Source organism: Schistosoma haematobium, chromosome ZW (assembly GCF_000699445.3).
Source record: "Schistosoma haematobium chromosome ZW, whole genome shotgun sequence".
NCBI classification, from domain to species: Eukaryota; Metazoa; Platyhelminthes; class Trematoda; order Strigeidida; family Schistosomatidae; genus Schistosoma; species Schistosoma haematobium.
Genome location: NC_067195.1, coordinates 11,471,964 through 11,495,096, shown reverse-complemented (window position 1 = coordinate 11,495,096; position 23,133 = coordinate 11,471,964). Strand labels below are relative to the sequence as shown.

Here is a 23,133-nt window from a genome sequence, read left to right as displayed (position 1 = left end):
CGTAAAAAACACCCTGGGAGAAGTCAGTGAGTAGGAGTTCCCTGGCGGTGGTTGTATGCCCGTGGCCATATGAGAGCATTTCGAGAGGGCGAGCTGACTCTCCACACTCTCGACTGTATCATGGCATTTTGGTACCATTTATCACTATATTAATTGATCATTTAATTTAATGTCCCTTGATAAAAATAATTCATATAAGTGTATGCTTATGACATACAACTTAATGATATTTTTGGTTCCACAAATAATAGAAAACTCATTTATTTAGAGACAATAGTCAGTGCTTCATAAGTCAGCATAATCATAGTAAGCATCATTATATTTTGTCATAGAATTTCATAACTTCCGTCAATACAATCATTATATTGTTTTTAAATGTGATTGAATAGTGAAATAATTTTGTTTATTGTAATAAATACTGACTATCATAATCACGCAAATAGTTGTGGTATATATAGTTCATAGTAAAATTTAATCTTTAATGATTAAATTTAATTCAATTTATTTTGAACATTTTATTTCTTGAATATCGTCAACTTATTTTTATATTTATTCATCAATCTAGTTACTTATTTCCACTTTCAAAGTCTTTTATTCTTATCGCTACAGATCGTCAGTAGAATATTTTCTGACTGATTGTAATCTCTTAGTTCATTTACAATTGATCTCAAGTACTGAACTTAGGTTTCATAGTAGTCATCACTTTTAAATGAAATGACATTGCCTAAAAGATATCATCATATCCATCAGTAATATTGTCTTAAACGAATTTTTCGATATGTGATAATTACATTACATAGTATAATCAAACGATGATTTTGATTTTATAAAGTTAATGCAAATAAATTAATTTTAAAATTTCAAACAGTCGATTTAATCCACTTAAATTCAGAAAAAAATTAGTTTACATTTGAAGGACTTCATATAGTTAGAAGGAGAAAATGTTTTCATAACAATACTGTTAGCCGGTAATAATATGATTTGTGACATATTGCAAGACGTTAATAATGTTCAGATTAATCATTATTTTTCCAATGTTCAATAAAAATGTAATATCTAGCGTATTTAATCATTTTTCCGTTCATTTAGTGGGTGAATCCTGAATATAATAGTGTTATCTTTACTAAGGACCTCATTTCTGTAGCTATCTGCTTATGAACATGCCACTGAAGTGTGTCTTAACTGGCTGGATGGAAAAAAACAAATAAGGTGAAATTTTCCGTGAAAATTATATCTTTATGTATAGCACATACCCACAAACACATTGAACACTGAAAACAGATACATAACATACTTCTGTTAATAATAAAGCATACTGTACCAATGCAACCCCTTAAATAGAAATAACCATTATGTGTTATTCATCTCCGAAATAAATACAGGAAGCAAATTATCAATCCATCATATATAGTACATTACAGATAAATGATGATAATTTGTCAGACGGCTGAGGAAAAACGATATAATTTCCAGTATTCAACATTAAACTTAAGTAAAAATACATGATTTTTCAGAAATTAGTTTCTGTTTCTTTTTTTACAGTATAACTAATAAAAAGAATTCTACGGAAAACACTAAGAAACTTTTCCAACTTGTGTTACCTTGGTTATTTAACTTTTTTCATAACAGTTTATTTTATTCATCTATTCCTCTCCGTTTATTTGTTAAAACAATTGTCTGTCATAGATTGTATAAAGAAATTCGGCATCACAATTTATTCGAACGAGCTATACTACCAAAGTAGTATATATATATATGTTTAGACAATATCCATACTCCACTGAAATCATTAACCGGTCTAAGTTAGGCTAGCAGTAAGAACCTGGAAGTACTGGACAACCCTTTTGTCCCAGTATATTGGTCCTCAGAAGTGCTCATCCACTATCCTGCATGCGAGAATCCAATGCAGTCTTCATGGACGCAGTGCTGAGGAGCCATACACTAGAACGAAACGACCATCTAGTGCTTACAGGCTTCCAATAGTGCAGCAGCGCCTTTTCCCAATCTATCCTTTGCTGTCCAGCTTGGGTTCAATGGGTTTCGCTAGTTCTGAGAACCACCAAGTTATATCTCATCATTTCCGTTGTTGTGAGACTGGTCCTCCTGGTCTCTCACATTTTCCGAACATTCCATATACCTATTAAAATTGTTGCTCTGGTTGTTAGAGGAAGCATAGGCCTCGTGGATTCCGAAAAATTTTGGCTTCCACCATGAGGCGTCATGATTCTTCTGAAAGATTCTTCAACTCCCAGGTCAGATTTTAAATGGTATAAATTGTTTATTCTGCTTAGTGTTTTTTAGCAAGATTGTTTTCTACGGGATGGGGTTACTGACCCCACACCCAACCATCCCCCTTTACCTGGGCTTGGGGCGGGCAGTAGCCCTAGAAGAGCTACAGCTACAGCTAATAATTTTTGTTGTATAAGATGACTCATATTTTGACCAAGTTTGGGGCTTTCCGTTTACTGAGTCTTCAGGTTAATAAACCACATTTTTTTGACTGGTCGTCAGTCGATCATGTAAATCACATCACATTAAGGTATATGTCGCAATCAGCACAATTGACTCAATCCATATTGTAATAATAACACATATTTTCAATCAATTCATAGAATTTTCGAGCCTTACAATCGGGTGAAAATTCCTTTTACACAGTGAAATGCTTCAACCAAGTGAGAAGAAAAGTAGAATTTAAACACTTGTTTTATTTACATCACCTGACTTTCAAGCTGAGACATTCAATTATTACCATAGCTCACAATTTATTAGGAAACTACAATATTACCAAACTTCACTTATTACCCGATCAATGACTGAGGACGTGTATTTAGATAGAATAAGCTTTATGTAAACAGCGAATACTATCTTAGTTATTAATTCGGGATTTCAAAAAATTACTGTCACTTGTCCCGACTAGACGCAGATGAATTGTAGAAGAGTTCTCGATTCCATCACACACCTTGTTATCTGATCATACAATCTCATTTTGATCTCTTCGTGAACATTTTAAGTTGATAGGAATAAATCTACCAAATATTTTAGACTTCCTTAAACATTGTTAAAAATATATCTGTTGAAATTTCAATAGTATACATCTTTAAATACTTCTAATTAGCGTACTGATATTTCATTGCTTAAATTACAAATTAACGTTGTAATCTGTTGACTGATAATTTAAAAGTGTTCATCACTCTGAGGATTTTCATTTTATGCTGCTACTTAATCGGAAAGTATTATTATATAAATAATTCATTTTATTTTCAATGTTTAAGATCATGAGTCAGTTGAAGCTAGACCACCATGGAAAACCTGGAAGCACTGGACGGCCGTCTCGTCCTATTGTGGGACTCCTCAGCAGTGCGCATCCACGACCTCGCCCCCGTGAGATCCGAACCCAGGACCTACTGGTTTCGCGCCCGAGCACTTAACCACTAGACCACTGAGCCGGCATCCAACGGTGTTAATGTCTAACTTCAACTAATCCACGAAATTGAGTTCAACTAGGTCTGTTGTGAGGTAGTAACTCACTGAAGACAATGGTGAATGTGTCGCTCAATTTCGTGGATTAGTTGAAGTTAGACATTAACACCGTTGGGTGCCGGCTCAGTGGTCTAGTGGTTAAGTGCTCGGGCGCGAAACCAGTAGGTCCTGGGTTCGAATCTCACGGGGGCGAGGTCGTGGATGCGCATTGCTGAGGAGTCCCACAATAGGACGAGACGGCCGTCCAGTGCTTACAGGTTTTCCATGGTGGTCTAGCTTCAACTGACTCATGATCTTAACCATTGAAATTACTACAATCTCCACAAAAACCCATCTGATATTAATTCATTTTATTGTTGGATCGGTTGGCATAAATCATTAATTATAGATTTACTTCGGTTAGAAAAGTATAGATAAAATAGTACCTTCGGTAAATTATCATTTGGCGAAAGTACAGTGATAAGAACGTGCTAAAAACAACCACCTCAAATTTCTAGCTATTTTCCAGCTAATCAATAAACAACTTTAATAGTTGTGATGAGTGGTGGTTAGCAGTGAAATCCAGGAGTCTCGTCTCTTCCTATTTGGAGCTCGTCAGTTGGATGTACCTGTATCCCAAAGTTGATGTTCACTCCGATACCCATTCGCTTCAAATGCCATCGCGTTATCCACTTAGCTACTGATTCCGGATGGCCAACAGCTTGTGTAATGGGATAAAGTTTAATTGATTTTTGTATTAGTTGGATTGGTATGCCAATAAAGAACTGATCAATTACAGTCCTAAATATCAATGGGAAGATTCAAAAAAACCACTACAAAATGAGTTAATTTTCATAAATGGATAGTTTATAAAAAGGTCAACAATAATACTGCAAAGTATAAACAGATTTTACACAATTAATAAGATTATTGATGTCTTCTACAGGTTATTCTAACTGTAAATCGGAAAAAACATAAACACGTTCTTATGGATATTTATTGACCATAATATCGAACACTTCTAAGAATACAAAATAATTTGTAAGTCTTCATACTGTCCCTAGTTAGGGTTAAGATTAGGGTTCACTGTTAAGGTTTTCATCAAGAACTGACATCAGCTACAGTGTAAAAATGCACTGTAGCCATTTAGATAAATTTAAATCAAAAATGTAAAAGGCGTCATCTGATTACTTCGTCCATAAAATTTGGTGCCACTAAGTTAAAGCTTGTTTCAGTATTAAGGATTTAGAGCCAGAATTTAGTGAAAGTGTCGATTTACCTTCTATACACTATGTACAGAAACGGAATCGTACATTTTCCACATTTAACACTCTCGTTTTTACACTGTGATCGCTAAATTAAATTTTCTCTATCATTTTGAACCTTTTGAGCAGTATGCAAATCTATTTCTACAGCTCGTTATACATGATATTCAAATTTTGCTCAAAAACCTAAAAATGTGGTTTTCTATTGTGGTTGGTTCGTCCCCAAAGTATACTTTTATCTAATCATTCTTCACACTTATAGGTAAGGTGATGTCTTCTGAAATTCCAATACGATGGAAGAAGTATTTGTAGTTTTCATCGATTTATGAGTTGCCAGTGTAGATACATGGAGTATCATTTCACAATTAATTGAATAATTTGTAATGTTTACTGAACATTTTCTTTTGTCTAATAAACGACGAGAGATGAAAAGACAGATGATGTTACAGTTCGGCTGAAGGTAAAACAAAATGTTTAATAAGGATGTCGATGTGAAAGTACACACACAAACAGTATTGAACAACAAATATTTAATATAGTAAATGTATTCTTGAAGCATTTATACTTACAAAACACACACAATTATCAGTCATTTTCTTACAGTTGACTGCATAATTTGATACAGAATTAAAAATGCGTTAGTAAAGAGTTATTTTTGGTATGTATGTATGCATCTATTTTCATGAAATGTCCAATACAGTTTACCGATTCACACTTATGGTTATTTTGAAATATTTATTAAATCTTTTTAATAGAATTTTTTACACCGGATACAAATCTTTAATTTTTTTCTTTAAACTCTGTCTCACATTTATTACATCACTGAATTTTATTTCAACTGTCTTCCAAATTAATAATCTTATTCTATCAACTGAGCTCTACTCACTACATTCCTATCAATATCTATCCATTATGTAATCACTTGTTTCTAGCCCTTTGAACTGTTGTCACAATCAATGTTGTAGAATGTACTTTCATATAAGGTATATATTTACAGGTCGGATAATATTATTCAGGCTGTAAGCAGCTGACGAGAACGTACAAAATGAAAATGAATTCATGCTATTCTGCTAGAATCTTTGTTCTTGCTCGTTTAAAATGTTTTTGCTACAATAATTACAGGTCATTAAATGTCACAGGTGTAAGAAATAAATTAAATGATATCATGAGCAATTATGAGTAAAATAATGAGAATATGAGACATAAGTAACGGGAAAAATGCAGTAATAATAATAATAATTAAGGCCAATTTAACGACAATGATAGGACTTACTTCTTTAGTACTCATAGTTCTTAACTCCGCCTGGAGTCCCTCCGGGGGCTACTGCCGGTCCCAAGCCCGGATAAAGGAGGAGGGTTGGGCATGGGGTTAGCGTCCCCATCCCGTAGAAAACTAACTCGCTAAAAAAACGCTAACCAGAAAAAATTATTCAAATCTTTTAAACTCTGCCCTGGGAGTCAGAAGGTCTTCGTTTAGAAGGATTATGACGCCTCATGATGAAAGCCGAATTCCTTCGGAAGTTACGAGGCCGATGCCCCTTCTGACAACCAGAGCGACCATTTATTTAGGTACATGGAATGTTCGTACAATGTGGGACACCGGAAGAGCCTTCCAAATTGCTGCAGAAATGAGAATATACAACCTAGAGGTACTTGGGATCAGTGAAACACATTGGACACAAGTTGGACAACAACGACTAACTACAGGAGAGCTCCTGTTATACTCCGGCCATGAAGAAGAAAATGCACCACATACACAAGGAGTTGCATTGATGCTGTCCAAACAAGCGCAAAATGCACTTATAGGATGGGAATCTCATGGACCAAGGATCATCAAAGCGTCGTTTAAAACAAAGAAAGAGGGCATTTCAATGAACATCATCCAATGCTATGCGCCTACCAACGACTACAATGAAGACGCTAAAGATCAATTCTACAATAGGCTGCAGTCAATCGTCGAGAAGTGCCCAAAAAAGGACCTGACCATTCTGATGGGAGATTTCAACGCCAAGGTTGGAACGGACAACACTGGATATGAAGACATCATGGGACGACACGGACTGGGAGAAAGAAACGAAAGTGGTGAGAGATTTGCAAATCTGTGTGCCTTCAATAAGCTGGTCATAGGCGGCACCATATTCCCACATAAACGCATACACAAAACCACATGGACTTCACCGGATCATACTACACAAAACCAAATCGACCATATTTGCATCAACAAAACGTTCAGGAGGACTATAGAGGACGTGAGAACCAAGAGAGGGGTTGACATTTTGCCCACGGCAATTAAGATTCCCTACCACCCATTTGTAAAAAAATGTATGGTGTCAAAGAAAAATTTAGCGATCGGTGATTGGTGTACTTGTTTTGCAGGTGTGTGCTCAAGTGATAATGAACAAACATTTTGACACCTTTAATAATTTTGTAATTGGTCGTAAACTGTTCATCTTTGCAATGTGATTAGTTGAAATTGAAATCGTATTTAGAGCTGTGATTGGATGTCAGAATTTTGATTTTTGAATTTGAAATTTAACGATAATGAATAAATCTTTTTGTGTAATCTTAGTCTTGTAAGAAATTTAGATATTTTAAGAAAAAAACACTAACTTAAGTGCAATCCTACTGTCACTGAATGCGTATTGGGATAAATTTTTGATTTCCGATCAACAATTTTAATGTCACGAGTACTTATATATATCACATAAAAAGAAAGTTTTTGGAAAAAAACAACTGAAAACCGGTTTGAATATTTGATAATAGTGATTACTGAGTAAGGTAGGTAGTCAAATCTTTAATACCAAATTAATAAACAAATTATCACTAAAGTGTATGCATAGGTTTTTTGGTAACACATGGTCTGTTAGTTCGAGAAACAAATCAACATATTAATAAATCATCATGATAACTTACTAGTTGCAATATTTATGATTCAGGTGAAGCAACCGTAGACCATCATTGAATGAACTGACTTTGACAGTATATGAATGTAGTAATAAATTTAACCGAAATAGGCACTTAATATTTAGTGAACGTTTTTTTGTAAATGGTCATTCTTAATGAGAATTAGAAAACGTTAGATTTCAATGCGGTTAATTTTAAAAGTCCATTGAAAGGGTTTATTGTGTTCACTTGTAAATTATTTGCAGTTCTGTATTTTAAAATTAATTTTTTGGTCGTAATAAAAACTAGTATGTTTAATCAGTCATGTGTGAATATTGTTAACCACCGTAATATGAAACCTGAACTATATTTAGACATTATGAATGTAACCATTTTTGACAAGCATTTGAAATATCAGTTTCATGAAGTGTAAATGAACAAGCCTACGTCGTCTGACTGACTCAGCAAATATCTATCGACTTTAAACGTATAAATATGAATAAGGTCAACTGTATCAATGAACATTTACAATTCTATTATTATTTATTTTCCTTATGATTATGATTATTATTATTATTATTATTATCATTATTATTATTATTATTATTATTATTATTATTATTATTATTATGTCAATTGACAAGATTCAATTCTCAGACTATGCATTTCATTGACACAAAATTTTTTGCATTTTAAATTTTCCTATAATGCTCTTCCACTTATTGTGACTGAACACTTTACTGCAAATAATCCAGACCTTTATTGAATGACCTTTCTAATTTGCAAATGTTACAATTTGTAACTATATATATATATATGTCGTAACAGATGTAAACGTTCACCATTGTTAATACATTACATTGTCAAATTCATTAATGCCATGACATATTTTTGGCCTTTATAAAATATGGAAATTATGGACTTATAACTGTATAGTGTGATTGTACCAGTAATTAATAGTTATATGGGTGTGCAAATGAATATGTTGATATAATCAGTGGTTATGAATAACAATGAAGGCTTAGTTGACGATCGGACGTAATTCATACGTACGCTTAGTTCTGGTTTCAGGTACTATTAATATAAAACTGGAATATGAAATTCTTGCATTTTGTATTCATGAAACGGATAATATTCTTATTCCTTTTAACACTTACTATATGACCTTTTAATCAGATTACTGATTTCAATGATGACGGCTTCAACTTGTTTTATAATGTCAGTATCTTATTCATAAGGAAGATATTTTTCTCAATTTTGTTTACTTCTCCATGAGCTTTAATCACATTCATCTTTGTAACTATCTTATTATATTCACTAATAAATGTCATCATAAATTTATTCACCAAACGACAAAATAACGATTTTCACTATTTTAAAATATTCCTATTAAAATGTACTAGTAATAGATAGTTTACAAATATGTTACTAAGACATGAACGGTAATTACATTATTTTACATCTAAAATTATTAGATAAGTGTTCATAAAATGACAAAATCTTGTCTGTTTTCTTAACCTTTATATGTATTATACATTAGAAACAAGTTTACGAATACATGAGCGATAATCGCTTATCGATTATTAATATCTAAGGTATATCTAAATGCATTCGACATTAAAAAGTGCTTAATCACTTGACCTTTGCCAAAGACAAAAACAATATTGGAAAAAATGCCTTTAAATCAATTTGTGGGTGGCCCTGAAAAGGGCCTTTAATCGTTCTCGCGGTGGGACGTCCAAACTATTAGTTGGTAATGGCGCCACACATCGGTGATGGGTCATAAGCACAGAATCTATGAAACATAGCTTCACAAGGACAGAAAACCCAACCCACTTCATCACCAGTTTCATAGGGCGGCTGTGCAAGATTACAGATGTCACACAAACGGTTCTCTTCATCTTCTTCATTTTGGATGTCCCGTTCTGTTAACTCTTCTGAGTTTATAGAAACTACGTCATCCTCGTCGTTACTTAACGTTTCATCCATATCGACATTTCCTCGATGCATCAACGGCGTTGTAAAGTTAGTCGACATGCTTGTTCTAGTGTACAACTGCGGTTCAGCCTGTAAGTTCAACGGCGTTGGTGGTAGTCTACCGTGAAGTTCTTGATAAAACTGGCTATAAAGTGAACTGCATTGTTCCTCAGACAGTCGCCTGATTAACGCAATCACTGTATTCTTCATGCTCGGCTGGCTCAATTGCATTGGGAAATAATTCTCAACTGCAATACGAGTCAGATAAGTATCAGAGTGTAACCACCTATCACAAATTGACTGTAAGTTCACATCAGCCATACTGTGTGTACAGTAAGCCAATATGTGCCGACATGGCAAACCGTTTTCAATGGAAAATGTACAGGAGCAGCGCATGGAATCACGGTGTACATTGTAAGTCCCTGTTGCGTCCACAGCCGTGAATAAGTCAACAGACATTACAAACTCCGTCATAGGAGTGCGCAGGTGCCGCTTCAGTACTTGACATGCAGCTGGTGTCAGTCGTTCCTGAAGTCCACGGATTGCTGGCTCTTGGCCGATATTGGCTTTTACCCGGCAATCTGATGTATATTTCTGTAATCTTGCTTCCATCCAATATCCAACGCGAAGTAGCACACTAAAAATAGATCTCAGCACAGGTGTTTTTCGACTCAGTTGATGCATCTTCAAAATTCGGTGACTTGTCTCAACAAAGTTCGTATTATTGAGTTGAAGTAGCGTTCCTGATGGTCGAAAAGCTGTAGACCATTTGTGTTTTCTCGGTAATAGGTGGTCTCTGACATATCGGGCAAACGTTCCGTCCGATATTTCGATCAAGGATAATACATTGGTAAAACTACAAAATAATGTTATGTTGCTTTTGACTTACCTTTCAACCGTTTGAGTAAACATCAGGCGAAAAAATAGTTGTATCACTTCTGATCGTACCCTCTACAATTAAGGTTACTGGGTTAAGGTTAGTGAACGAAACACTTACCCTCTTTATAACATTGCGAACAAGGTGGACGCGACACAAGATATGGTGAGCATTGGGATACACCTGCATGATGGCAGCAGCTATTGCAGGTGAATCATCTGTCACAATGCCTACCACCTGTCGACTGTTGGTTAACCGTTGGAAGAACGACAGGAATCGAGAAATCAAAGTCGATGTTTCGCGACTTATAAATGCACACTAAACAAGTAGTATTATTTAGGGGATTGAACATACTGTATATAAATGGCACTTAATAATCCACCGAATACTTGGATGAACGAACTATTTGATTAATAATTAATTTAAGGTCAATTGTTGAGATAATTTGAGAGAGTTTGTGTTAGATTACCATGATTCAAATAACTTAAAAAGACATTCTGCAACGTATGTTAACTTTGTAGGACTCGCGAACTTGAAACACTACCAACTCGTTACTTTAGCTCTCTCAGTCAGCATCAATTATTATGCGATTTGAAATTTTTTCCGGTTAGGTTGTCTTCACTGGGTAGATGTAGTCCAAGTCCTCATTTTCACCTATTCTCAAGTCAGTAGCTGTAAACTTCTGGTTACGTCTGTTGTTTTTAGAATTACTAGTCTTATTTCTTTTTTCCTTTTTTAGTTGTCAGATGTGATTTCTAGTGAAACTGATATGAAAAGTTTGGATCATGTAATCACATCCGGTACGGATATGTGCCCTTTAGGTAGCACTCCATACAACGTAGTCAGTGCTGCCAGTTCATATACTTTTGCTGCCGCAAATTCAATCAACGATGAAGAAGCTATTTTAGGTATGGATGATTCCCAAACACCAGCTACGTCACTTAGTGCAAGTCAACTGCTCAAATTGAAACGTCTTCATGATGAGGTTGGGCGACCAATTCAACGAAGAGACTCCAAATCTCCTCGCTGCACTTCTCACACACCATCACAGGCCCAGTCTCCCATATATCTACCTGCTCGTTCTCAAAATCAGTCACAAGTAAGTAGTAAAATTCTTAGACCTTAATTTTATGTTACTATCTATAATATATGTTCTCGAATGATTTGTGAATCATTTACAAGAGAAGTAATTTGCATTCATTTCATATGCTATCCATATATCAGATGTAAATTTGTCTCGGTATATACTACTAAACTGTTAAAGTTTGGTTCCATGAAAACAACTAAAAGTTATTCATCTGGTGGGTTAATGTTTCTGCGTCACTTTAGAAAATGAATTTAAGTACTCAGGAATTCGGGGTTTCCGGTTATCACAAATAATAAGATTTAGGCAAGTAGCATATCAGACAACTGGTTTTACATATCAAATTCTAATGTCAAATTCTAATCTGAATTCTTCATGTCCCTTTTTTCTCTTCCCAAATTTATTTCACTGGATTATACTCCATGAATAACATCTTCGAACGCTAATCTTTCCGATTACTGCTTATACTTTTACTATCTCTACCATTTCGGGATTTAAATCGACAATTGTATCTCTGTGCTAATGTGGTATGGCAACTCGAACTGGTGTACATACGTACGAAGTTCTACGTTGTTCCTCACTGACTGACTGACATATTAAAGGTTTTATATTTTATATAATGAGTTGTCAAATCTTCACCACAAACACCACATTGTTTCCAGTCTGGTTATTCCTTAGACTATTTTTGAGGTTAGGGTTTTTCACGCCATCTTAAGCATAATCTTCAACTCGACTTCAATGGACTCCAAAATTGTAAATTATGTACTTCTAGTCAGTACAAATCATTGTATTAAACCTTTTATTTATTTATTTAAACACAAACATTTATACAATGAGGTGACAAATGTATATGCGCCACACTTCGTCGTTCGATTTGTGTGGGGGCCAGAATACTGCCGGGGCGCCCAAACCGAAGCAGATGGTTTACCTAGGGAGCCACTGCCCGAATTTTGACCTAGAGGTTTAGTACACAAAGCAGCGGAGCAACGTTAGGAGATACGCTCCCACGGTAGACGGTAACCAACAATAGGTTCATACATCATTTGTTCCCTCGAGGTCCTGGAACCCATGTGCACCATTGGTTTAGAATTGGGGTTTTCCAACTCCCGTAAGTGAATCCTCCATATCTACTAAACTGGTTAAAGCGCCGAACATTCGTTTTCATCCTCTCAATTACATGAACAACACACTGGCTGCGGGAAGGCAGTGAGTGAAACTTCCTGGCAGTGGCTGTTAATGTTAATATCTATCATCTGCAAGGTTTTCGTGCTGCAAAAGGGACTCCTCCTTAGTGTGATTCCAGTTGGTGTACGTTGTTCATCACCTAGTATTCATTATGAATTATGTGTTTCGTGAATTGGTTTGTAAGTAATAGTGCCTCGATTGAATGGTTACTGAACACAGCTAGTATAATATAGGACAACGTAAGCTGTAATTACCGTAAGATTTCTAATAGATCTACACGAAAGGCTTCGACGAAATGATCAATATACCCATTTTTTTAATGCAGCTAACCGCAATTATTCACTTATTCAACCATTCTCATTTCAAGTGAATGAAGTATAACACATGAGTGTATGATGTGCTTAATTTGGATCTTTCACTATCACTTCATCTGTGCATTTCCAATCCTCGATACTTCAAAAACTAGAAGATGGTTCTCAATTTTATCATTTGAGCGAATTTGTTTGAATGACAGTGATCATTTGAAGTATTCAGTGGGTATTTTCAAAGTTTTTATGGTCATTCAGTGTAATAAATAATGCTATACTAGGATGAAATACGTTGATGAATTAGCCTAGTCTTCAGGTTTCACAGTTTTTGCTTGGTATACCTTTAATGTGTTGACTAAACGAAACGCCTTAATTGTTTTTTGGAATATGCACAAGCAAAATCTGATATTTTATTGATTCAGAGTTAACTTGGAATCGAAATGCGGCGAAAGTATTTTCAGTTTTTTGTTATATTCAAAATTTAAGTATTCATATGTTCATTGTTTAACGTGATAAATATCACTAAATCTAACTGCTTAACATCCCTATACGAGCTCTTGTCACATGTCATATAAAGACTTTAGATTTACAATATGTAGTTACTACTGCATATAAGTGCACAAATGAATATTGGTAGTTGTACTGATTAGGCTTTTCAATGCCTTGTTAACGACTGCCTTTATTACTCTAGGTTCTTATGATAAACCAAAATAGCTGTTGTCAAATCTTACGGAGTCTTCTAGAAAGGTGCGTCCTTTCGTTCATTTGCTTCCCAGTTTGTTGGTTGTTTACAACTTATTGTTGTTATTTATCAGTTTATTCCGTTTTAACCGCATTTTAAAGTTGGAAAAATTGTGATTTTTAGTCACTCGAATCAGAAGCAATTGTCACACGGTGCCCACAAACTTCCCAGCTTCAACAATCTCAGCAGTCCATTCAATACACCTCGTCAGTATTGTCAAACACCTCTGGGCTTAACTCCGAATTTCGACCATTCCCCGTGCATTTAAATCAAGACCCTGCTCATAAAAGTAACCCAAAACTTGAAATAGATGATGATGACGATGATGATATGGAAGATTTCGAGCTCAAAAACGTTACGAAAATGTATGAACCTTCTGTTGCTACTTCATTTCAGTCTTCTTCTGTACCGTCTCATAAGTTAACTTCAAATCGTTTTTCGATAACAGCGCCTTATCTAGTGTACCAACAACTATATCTTCAGAACCAGAAGGTCTTCCTTTTATGAGTGCTCACTACCCTTCAGTAATGAGATCACCTCGCATAAATTGGCCAATTGGACGTCCTATTTTTAATCCAACACTTGCTGGCAGCTTGAGGTTGCCATCACAATGTTTTAATCCTTTAGCACCTGCTACAGTTCGTTGTTTTACGGAAGCAGACCAAAATACAGGTATGTTGAGTAATTAGTAGATCAGTAGTATAATACAATTTGGCTCAACAATTAGTATACAAATAACAAAAACACTACTTTATTCGGTCACCAAATTTAAGAGACTGGAATCTGTAGGTTATTCAGTACTTAGGAAGTTTAAATTTCGTTATTATCTCTGTAGATTGTAATATTTATTCCCAGTTTGACTCCAAGTTTAGGTTGATTTCTGGGATACTGGTCCATCTTCTATCCATTCTAGTCTGGCAGCATATCTGATTCCTAATTTAATGGTGCAGATCATATCACGTCCGTAAATCACTAGTCCTCAAGTGGCTTATCCTAATGATTAAAGCACTCGGGTTCCTACTGGCTAGTGGCACTCTCGAATCCGACTTTGCTCGCTTTTCTTTAGGCGATCGGTTAGTGTCATCAACCGTCACACAATTCGACCTAAATCCTGGTACGTAAACTTGTGTTTGATAAGTGGGTTGTATTAGTTTTTCAGGATGTTCACTTACCTTTATTTAGCTTTGATATATCCATCCTTCCAGTGGTACCTTTTTCTGCACCCGGGTCTTTAGACACTCATATTTTACCTGATGCCCCTCTGATCTAAGTTGGAACTGTTTAGTCCTGTCAAACAAAATGGCTTTTAAAAAAACCAATATTTAAGTTATTTGCATCTGTAAGTTGTCGGATAATGCTTTAGGAACGATCCCCAATAATATTTTATTTAACAGTACAGAATGGTATGTGGTTAGGCACATTAGCAGTTTTGTTAAAATTTCTCGAGCTAACCGAACTACTTCAGTTACGTGTATTTTGGTGTGGTTTGTGTCATGTATACAGGCTATCAGTGTACTCTTTTCTGTTACATGACCTAAAAACGTGACCATTTAAGTAATATAACCTACTCAAGTGAGCAACGCCGAGGTCGGGTACAGAACATAGTGTGGAAGAAACAAATCAATCAGTAGTTTTGTGAGCACAACTACTTCATTGGTTTGTTTCAGTGTGCTAAGGAATTAAATATACTTTAAGGTAAACTTTTTATGGAGATGTTGAATAAGAATTTATTTTTATATAACTTGTGTTGTTCAGTGCTACGTAGTTCATACTTTCATGTTTATTAAGTAAAAAAGAAAATATCTTTCCGTTCCTATTTAAATGATTGTAGCTGAAAAATATGAAACTGACTATATCCCTTATCTTGTTTTCAGCTCAAATTGATCATTGTTTAAAGATTTGCTTCTATGAAACGAAAATTGCCTAATGCTACTTGTAGTTAACTTATCACAGATATCCAAACAGCCGGTATAACAGTTAGTCTGATAACAGTATCTGCTTACTCAGTTAAAAAGTGCTGTATCTGACTAGTTGTATAGGATATATGGTGTGATTCTTTACCTTTCACCGTAAATACTTTCTAACATATTTAACAATTTTATCTGTCGAGTTTAAATGTTATACTTGTCGACATAAACTACTCAGTTCTATCTTCAAGTCTTTCTCTTGTTTCGCAGTTTAGATAGGAAGCTATGTTTTTTAAAATTTATTGAAGTTTAGACTAAACTAACACAATAAATTATGTTTGTTGTTCATGTATCATACAGTGTGAGTGTTGACACAAAATTCTCTATCAATAGATATTTTTATTCAAGTCACAAATAGTATTATAAGACTACGTGAATTGATACATTATTTACGAACTTCATAAACAGGAAAGGTATTTATCTGTTATATCCTCTAGTTGATGATTTTGCTATTATTTTTGAGTATCTCATTGTCTCTTTACACATGCTCAGTTACCACTTACCTCAACGGGAGCATGTTTGAGTGGTGTATAAATAAGCTGGTTAAAAGGTAGGGGCTGCCAAACTGATATATGGCATCAGATCATGATTGTTGATGTGAGTTATACTGGTACCAGTAGACTACCTAGTTGGAGTTCACGATACAATCGCGATCGATCGCTGGAGACTTTGGATGATATGGGTCAGAATAATTCTCAGTGACACAGATACATTCACTCTCTATCTTTCTCTTCATCTTGGATTCCAGCATTTCTTCATAGATACGTTCCCACTGCATCGTTCTGAAGCATATTCTCAACACTTAGTCTTTCTTATTGTTACTGATACTACGTTACTTTATTCTTTTGCCATACATTTTGTCAATTTCATATTGTGCTTATATGGTATGGTAACATAGACTACCGCACATCCGCGAGATTCAACATTAACTGATCTGATCTCATTGTATCACACCGATTTCCGTTTCAGGTAGTCGTATTTTTGGTCAAGGTCTTTCTACACCGCGAGCGTCAACGAATGAAAGTGTTGGTGATCACTTTTTACTGTCAGGCAAACCCTTCATTTCCTCTTCCATATCTCCTATTTTTCTGGTTCGGGTGGAATTCCTATTATGACCACTGTCCAATCCTCTACAAATGCTTCTGTATGTTCAGGGCCGCCTAAAAGAACAGTTGTCCACAAGTATCACTCTTTTAGAAAAATTTTACCGAAATCAGATAGACCAGTCATGCTTCCGACTGCACCAGGATTCAGCATACCTCCATTCAGTACGAATACCGCAGCACTAGGTAGATTTTCAGTATCCAGTAGTAGTTTTGGCATGTATAGACCTGGTCCACTTAGTGCTAATACTGTTTTACCTTGCGAAGTAACCACTAGCAGAACTTATATCATGGACATCGGCACATCAAACCTAACTGATGATAGTTCATCAATTCCAATTCGACGCAATTTGTGTGCTACTTCTTTAGCGCTTGCTAACTCAAACCAGTCAATATTAGCGACTAATCCAGCATCTCAGTTACTTAAAAGCCTGCTCGAACGTGATGACTCGCGCTCTGCCACCGGTGTTGTTACAACATTTGCTGCAGAAAATAATTTGTCGTTTTCTATGTCTACTGTTGTTAGCTCTTCAAGCTCCACTTCTGGAAGTGGGACTCCACTTTGGAATCAGCCGGCTCATCAGAGTCGTGGAACATGGCAACTAGGTAAACGAGCTGTCAGTAGTTCCAACCATCGCTCTCCTTCAGATAGCGTATCTCTCAAAATATCTCAGTCTGTTTTCCCTACTTCATCCAACTCTCAGCCTCACTCCTCTCCGAATTCATCAAATCCCCCACCTATTCTCCCACCAACTTTACGTTTAACACCAGGACCTACTTCTCGATTACAACAGCTTCAACAACATTATCAACGACAACAAGAGGCTCAAAGACGCTTCGAACAGGATTCATTAAGTAAACTAGGTGTTGCAGACAGTGTATAAACATAAGCCGTAGGTAAGCCTGTCGTAACTAATTTTACCCAATCATATATTTACCGTTTACCTTTTTAGCGATAATTTTCCTTAAAAGCGTAAATTCCTACATCCTTAAGTAAAAAACTGCCACTATACGTTTCTTTGAAGTTGAAGCATTGATATTTTAAGTAGAATTCATAATCACAGTCTACTCTATGCATATCTGGATGTTATCAGCTATTGGCACGATATGAATTGCCCAATAGCTGTACATGAACCTGTTTTTCACTAGCTTTGTTTGATTTTTGGAATGTTTAAAACCTTCATTTATTTTCAGGTTACATAAAGTGTCAGCAGTGAGGGTATTGGGCTATAGGTTAATTGTGTTAAGCTAATTACTATTTAATATCCAAATGTGGTAACATCGGTTGGGGATTCTCACTAGTTGAATTAGAGGCAGTGACTTTGTATGGCCACATTATCCTCTGTTTATTACGTTACAACGCAGTATCACAGTTTCCAAAGTTTCATAAGGAAATAAATAAAGAAAAAGGTACCATTAACTCTAGTGATGTTCTAAACATTTTCTAATTTATCTGTCTTCTATCACCTATCTGTCACAGATAACCATTATTGTAAATGTTAGTTTGCTGTTAAAGGTATGTAGCAGCATATCATAAGAACACCATATAAAATCTGGAATACATCTTTTATAACTTCTCATTATTCATTTTGAAGTTGTATCAATTACTATGTTAAATGTAATTTATTCAATTCGATATCAAGGTGACTAGTTTTTCACGTTTTAAGAATTACATCATCTAATCATCTACCAATTCTATTATAATTTCGTTTAATTACTTATTCATTGTCAAAGAAGCGTAAATGCTATATTGCTTTCGAATTATATTATTCTACACCCTGTAGATAGAAAATCCGACTCCATCTTTCTTCAAAATTGACACTGTTCAATGAACTGTTTTGTTTCATCAGTACTTTTCCGTCCATCAGAATTATCATTTCAAATATATTTCCCTATGTTGTTTTGTTTACATGATGATCCTACTATTTTACATAATTTTTTCACGCTTTTTGTACTTTGTTTGTTTTACAACAGTTCACCTTCTCTTGTCGTCCGTATTAATACTAAAAAGAAATGAAAATATTTAACTCATGCTTGTTAATCTGTAAAATTGTTTGCCGCATACACTGTAACTCACGTGTCATTCCTTGTACACTATATCTCCACAAACTGGCAGCAACAACGGCTACTTTTCAGATGTTTTTTTCTTTCTCCTTCTGGATTCACATCATGGTGTAAATATGATCTAATAAATAATTACGTATATTTCATAACTACGACTATTAATAATCTATTAAAAATATATTTCTGCATACATTATAGATAATTGAAAGTTGTGACTATGTTTCTAGCAATTCTACTTGTTAATTATTAATGTGTAATCTGAATATACATGTATGTAATTCATTCAGTCACATTGTGAACGTGTATTTGATTGGAAGTTTTACCTGTTGATCCACCTTCTCATTCATACAGAGTTCACATCAATGCATTCTATTTCATATTTAAATAAATTTTATTCGTATATTTTTTATTGTTCAGAATATTCAGACCAAAACAACATACATAGATACATAATCCCAAATAGTCCCTTCTCTAATTCATAGAACCTACGTAATTTCCATCTTCTTGGTGAGATTTTTAACTCTCGCAAACAAAGCCTACAAACTCAACATGATATATATAACGAAGTTTCTATTTTCACTTGTGATGTCTCTTCGTAATTATTTCACCATTATTTTCCTTAGCTTCATGATGTCGTAATTGTCTTTTTCCTTAAAAGTAAACGTATGTGAGAGCTTTAACTATTGAATCTTTCCTTTTAAACTACAATACCACTATTCATTTAATTAGTGATATTGTAGACAGCGACTGGTGTGAGAGTGTTATATGTGTTCGATCTATTTGGTCATTTATGTCATAATTATTCAGTTATATTTAGATAGTGAGTAACTATACTGGATTCATTTTTCTCTTGTTTGCTCAACGTCTGATGAGCTTTGTTTTTTATTTTCAAAGCCAAGTGGAAACTTGTAATTATAATATTAATGTAAAAATCACATAAAGTTATGTTAATAATCACACTTACTTGTCAAACCTACCTCGTCTTACTGTTGCGTCTTATACAAAACGGTAACTCCACAGATATATGGGCGATGGGCTTATGGTTGTGTGTCCGATTTCTAAACACTAGCCAGTAGGTTCGAATCCCTCTGCCTATTTTGCTCGGGTGGTATCACAAACCCTCATTTGTGGTGTGGTTCAAAGCCAAGCACAGGAAATGTCTGCTTGAAGGGTTTAATAATTGATGTCTAGTAACAACCAGGCTTATTTGTGTTGTGGGACTAAAAAGAAATATTGATTGACTCATACTGGACAGGTTCAGTTGTGAGGACGTCAATCTTGTTTTCTACAAAATTTATCTATTCTAATTAAATTGACTGCGTTCTTCAGCTGGCCACATTTTATATCTGCAGAAGGATAGGAAATAAGCTAAAAGACAAGAAGTGAAGATTAACTAGAAAAAAAGCAAATTCAATTAGAGAGTATCGAATATATGGTGATAAATTGATCATGACTTAGTTGAACATAAAGAACTCACTTGGGTTACTGTACTATTTCTTGAATACTGCCTTTTGAATCATGATTACAGTTATCGCGTAAATCTTACGAAATGACAATTTTTACCCTGCTAAATAGCTCATGGACTAATGTGATGGAGTAGATGGTGTTCGGGCTTTGGGTAAAGCAAACTTCCGTCTTTAAAATCCTAACCAAAGTGGGTAAAATAGGATGAATGAACAAAAATCAGTGACTTCATCGTAATGTCTGATTTGATTGGAAGTTTGGGAAAAAGAGTCCTTATTTGGTTAGTCCCTCAGTGGAGGTATTATAAAACTCGAGCCATGAGACGCAGCTACAGTTGAGTCAGCACGAACTTCTTGCTTTGAAGGCCCGTTGAAGGATGTGTATACGCAGGTTTTGCGTTCCCGGATTATTTTTAAGATTTTACAAAAGCTATTTTCTAGCTGTCACAAGATTCTTGTTATTTTATTTTAAGATAGAAACAATCAGTGACCAAAGTGATTCGAATTGAGTTATGTCCAGCTTCCGAAACCCTGGCTAACCTATCACTCACTTTATTCAGTAATCGTGGGTTTTGGTCCTTTAAAACACCTGAGGTTGACTCAATATCTAGGCGCTTTTGTCATCCTCAAATTCGTTATGACTTTTCCAATATTGTTATGAGATGGAGCCCTGAAATCTATATGTTGTGAAATCATTTAATGAATAGTGCGGAACTGAAGATTATCTGGTGTTTGCCGTCCAGTCACTCTATCGCAATAATAATCTTGCTAACTCCTAACTTTAATCCCAGTCTCGATGACAAATCTAGAAAGTATCTTATGTTGTGTCTATGACTGATATTCTTACAATTCCTTTCGCTTGCCTTAGGATCATTGCATAGATATTTTGTCAATCTACGTTTCATTCACTCATTTCGTATTGTGATAAGAACAATTCAAATCGTGACAGTTAAGATCACTGTGAATATACATTTGGTAATAGTTTCCAGAGCAAGCTTAATCCAAATGTTGATACTCTATTTATATACTATCCATTGATATCAGTCAGTCAGTGAGGAACAACGTACAACTTCGTACGTACGTACACCATTTCGGGTTGCCATACCACATTAGCACAGAGATACAATTGTCGATTTAAATCCCGAAATGGTAGAGATAGTAAAAGTATAAGCAGTAATCGGAAAGATTAGCGTTCGAAGATGTTATTCATGGAGTATAATCCAGTGAAATAAATTTGGGAAGAGAAAAAAGGGACATGAAGAATTCAGATTAGAATTTGGGAGAGATCAAAGAGTGGATGCACCTGCGCCACTGCAAACGATTTTGAGACATGTCATTCAGGGTTTCGGTAGTTGAGCATACGCAACACATCCCAGCCATCTCAACTGATTGAATACTAGTAACCTGCGAATATCCTCTGCTTTTACCGGCCATGTTTCACTCCTATAAAGTAGGACGGAGCGAACTGCTGCACAGTAAACACGTCCTTTGGTTGATAGACGGATATCTCGCCTACGCCATAAATGACGCAAGTTGGTCGAGCCTTCTGTATCCATGCTGAGATTTCGTCACACACCAGACCACAAGGGCTGATGAGACTCCCATGATAAGTGAAGCGATCGGCACGCTCAGCTACTTCACTCCCTATCATTAGTTCGGGTGTCGATGCAACTCAATCCTGAAGTAACATTTAGCACTTCGAGGGGAGAATTGCATCCCAAACATGCTTGCATTGTTGCTTAGAGTGGCCAGAAGACTCTGCATTTTGTCAGCGTCTTCACCAAATAGAACTATGCCATCGACATATTCTAAGTCAACAAGTGAATCTACTGGTAGACGTTCAACTAGAAATTTAGGTGAGGAAAGTGTTATCTCTAAAAGCACGTCAACAACAAAGTTAAACAAGAATGGAGAGAGTGGACAGTCTTGACGAACACTACTTGAGGTGATCAATTCTGATGACAGTTCACCATAAGCTCTCACTCGACCCGTTGTGTTCGAGTAGAGAGCCTTTATAAGGTTAATGTACTTCTTTGGTACTCCTTTCAGTGACAAACACTGACATAGAACCTCACGATCAACAGAGTCGAATGCTGCTTTAATGTCGAGAAATACTACCATTGTGGGGCGTCTGAATGTGTGTCTGTGTTCTAGAACCTGACGTAGTGTGAGTATCTGATCTATACAACCACGTCCAGGTCGAAAACCAGCCTGATTTTCTCTAGTCTGTTCTTCACGAGCTTTGGTTAGGCGTCGAAGTGTTATCGAAGCTAATATTTTAGACACTATATTAGTCAAACTGATTCCTCTGTGATTGTCACAAGAGGACTTTTGTCCTTTCTTATAGACTGGCACAATCAGTGATTGAGACCAGTCAGACGGGATTATGTCCACTTCCCAAATTCTACCTAAGACCTCAGTTAATCTCACTGCTAATACTGGACCACATCCTTAAAAATCTCAGGAGTAAACCTGTCAGGGCCTGTGTCTATTGATATAGTATTTTATAGTGTTTAAAAATTTATTTATGAAGCCACTCTGTTCTTTTGGGTACTTCTACTTTCCTTTCAACTTAATTTTAACGTTTAATGTTGTGCGAGTTGAACTTTTCGATGTATAAACTAAAATGTTAAAAAAGCTCATACTTGTTATTGTTATTCCCTTAGAAATAATATTTTTATTTTGTCATTATCGGTGAGTACACTTGGGATCTACTTTAGTTAGAGTATGTTTATTGTAACTTTCTAATTTTATCT

At 35.5% G+C, this 23,133-nt stretch overlaps 1 protein-coding gene across 1 annotated transcript; it reads left to right on the top strand.

The window, feature by feature from the left end:
* The first annotated feature begins 7,215 nt into the window (after positions 1-7,215).
* On the top strand, positions 7,216-21,168 carry MS3_00002773 (uncharacterized protein). Its single transcript, XM_051210401.1, has 5 exons — positions 7,216-7,502; positions 11,201-11,560; positions 13,904-14,452; positions 16,717-17,747; positions 18,825-21,168. Exon 4 carries the CDS (start codon positions 16,859-16,861, stop codon positions 17,732-17,734), a length of 876 nt encoding a protein of 291 aa, XP_051070388.1. The 5' UTR covers positions 7,216-7,502; positions 11,201-11,560; positions 13,904-14,452; positions 16,717-16,858; the 3' UTR covers positions 17,735-17,747; positions 18,825-21,168.
* Positions 21,169-23,133: the final 1,965 nt, after the last annotated feature.

Bases quoted from the DNA above. Each gene is read 5' to 3' on its own strand.
- MS3_00002773 (XM_051210401.1), top strand. From the start codon at position 16,859: ATGACCACTGTCCAATCCTCTACAAATGCTTCTGTATGTTCAGGGCCG.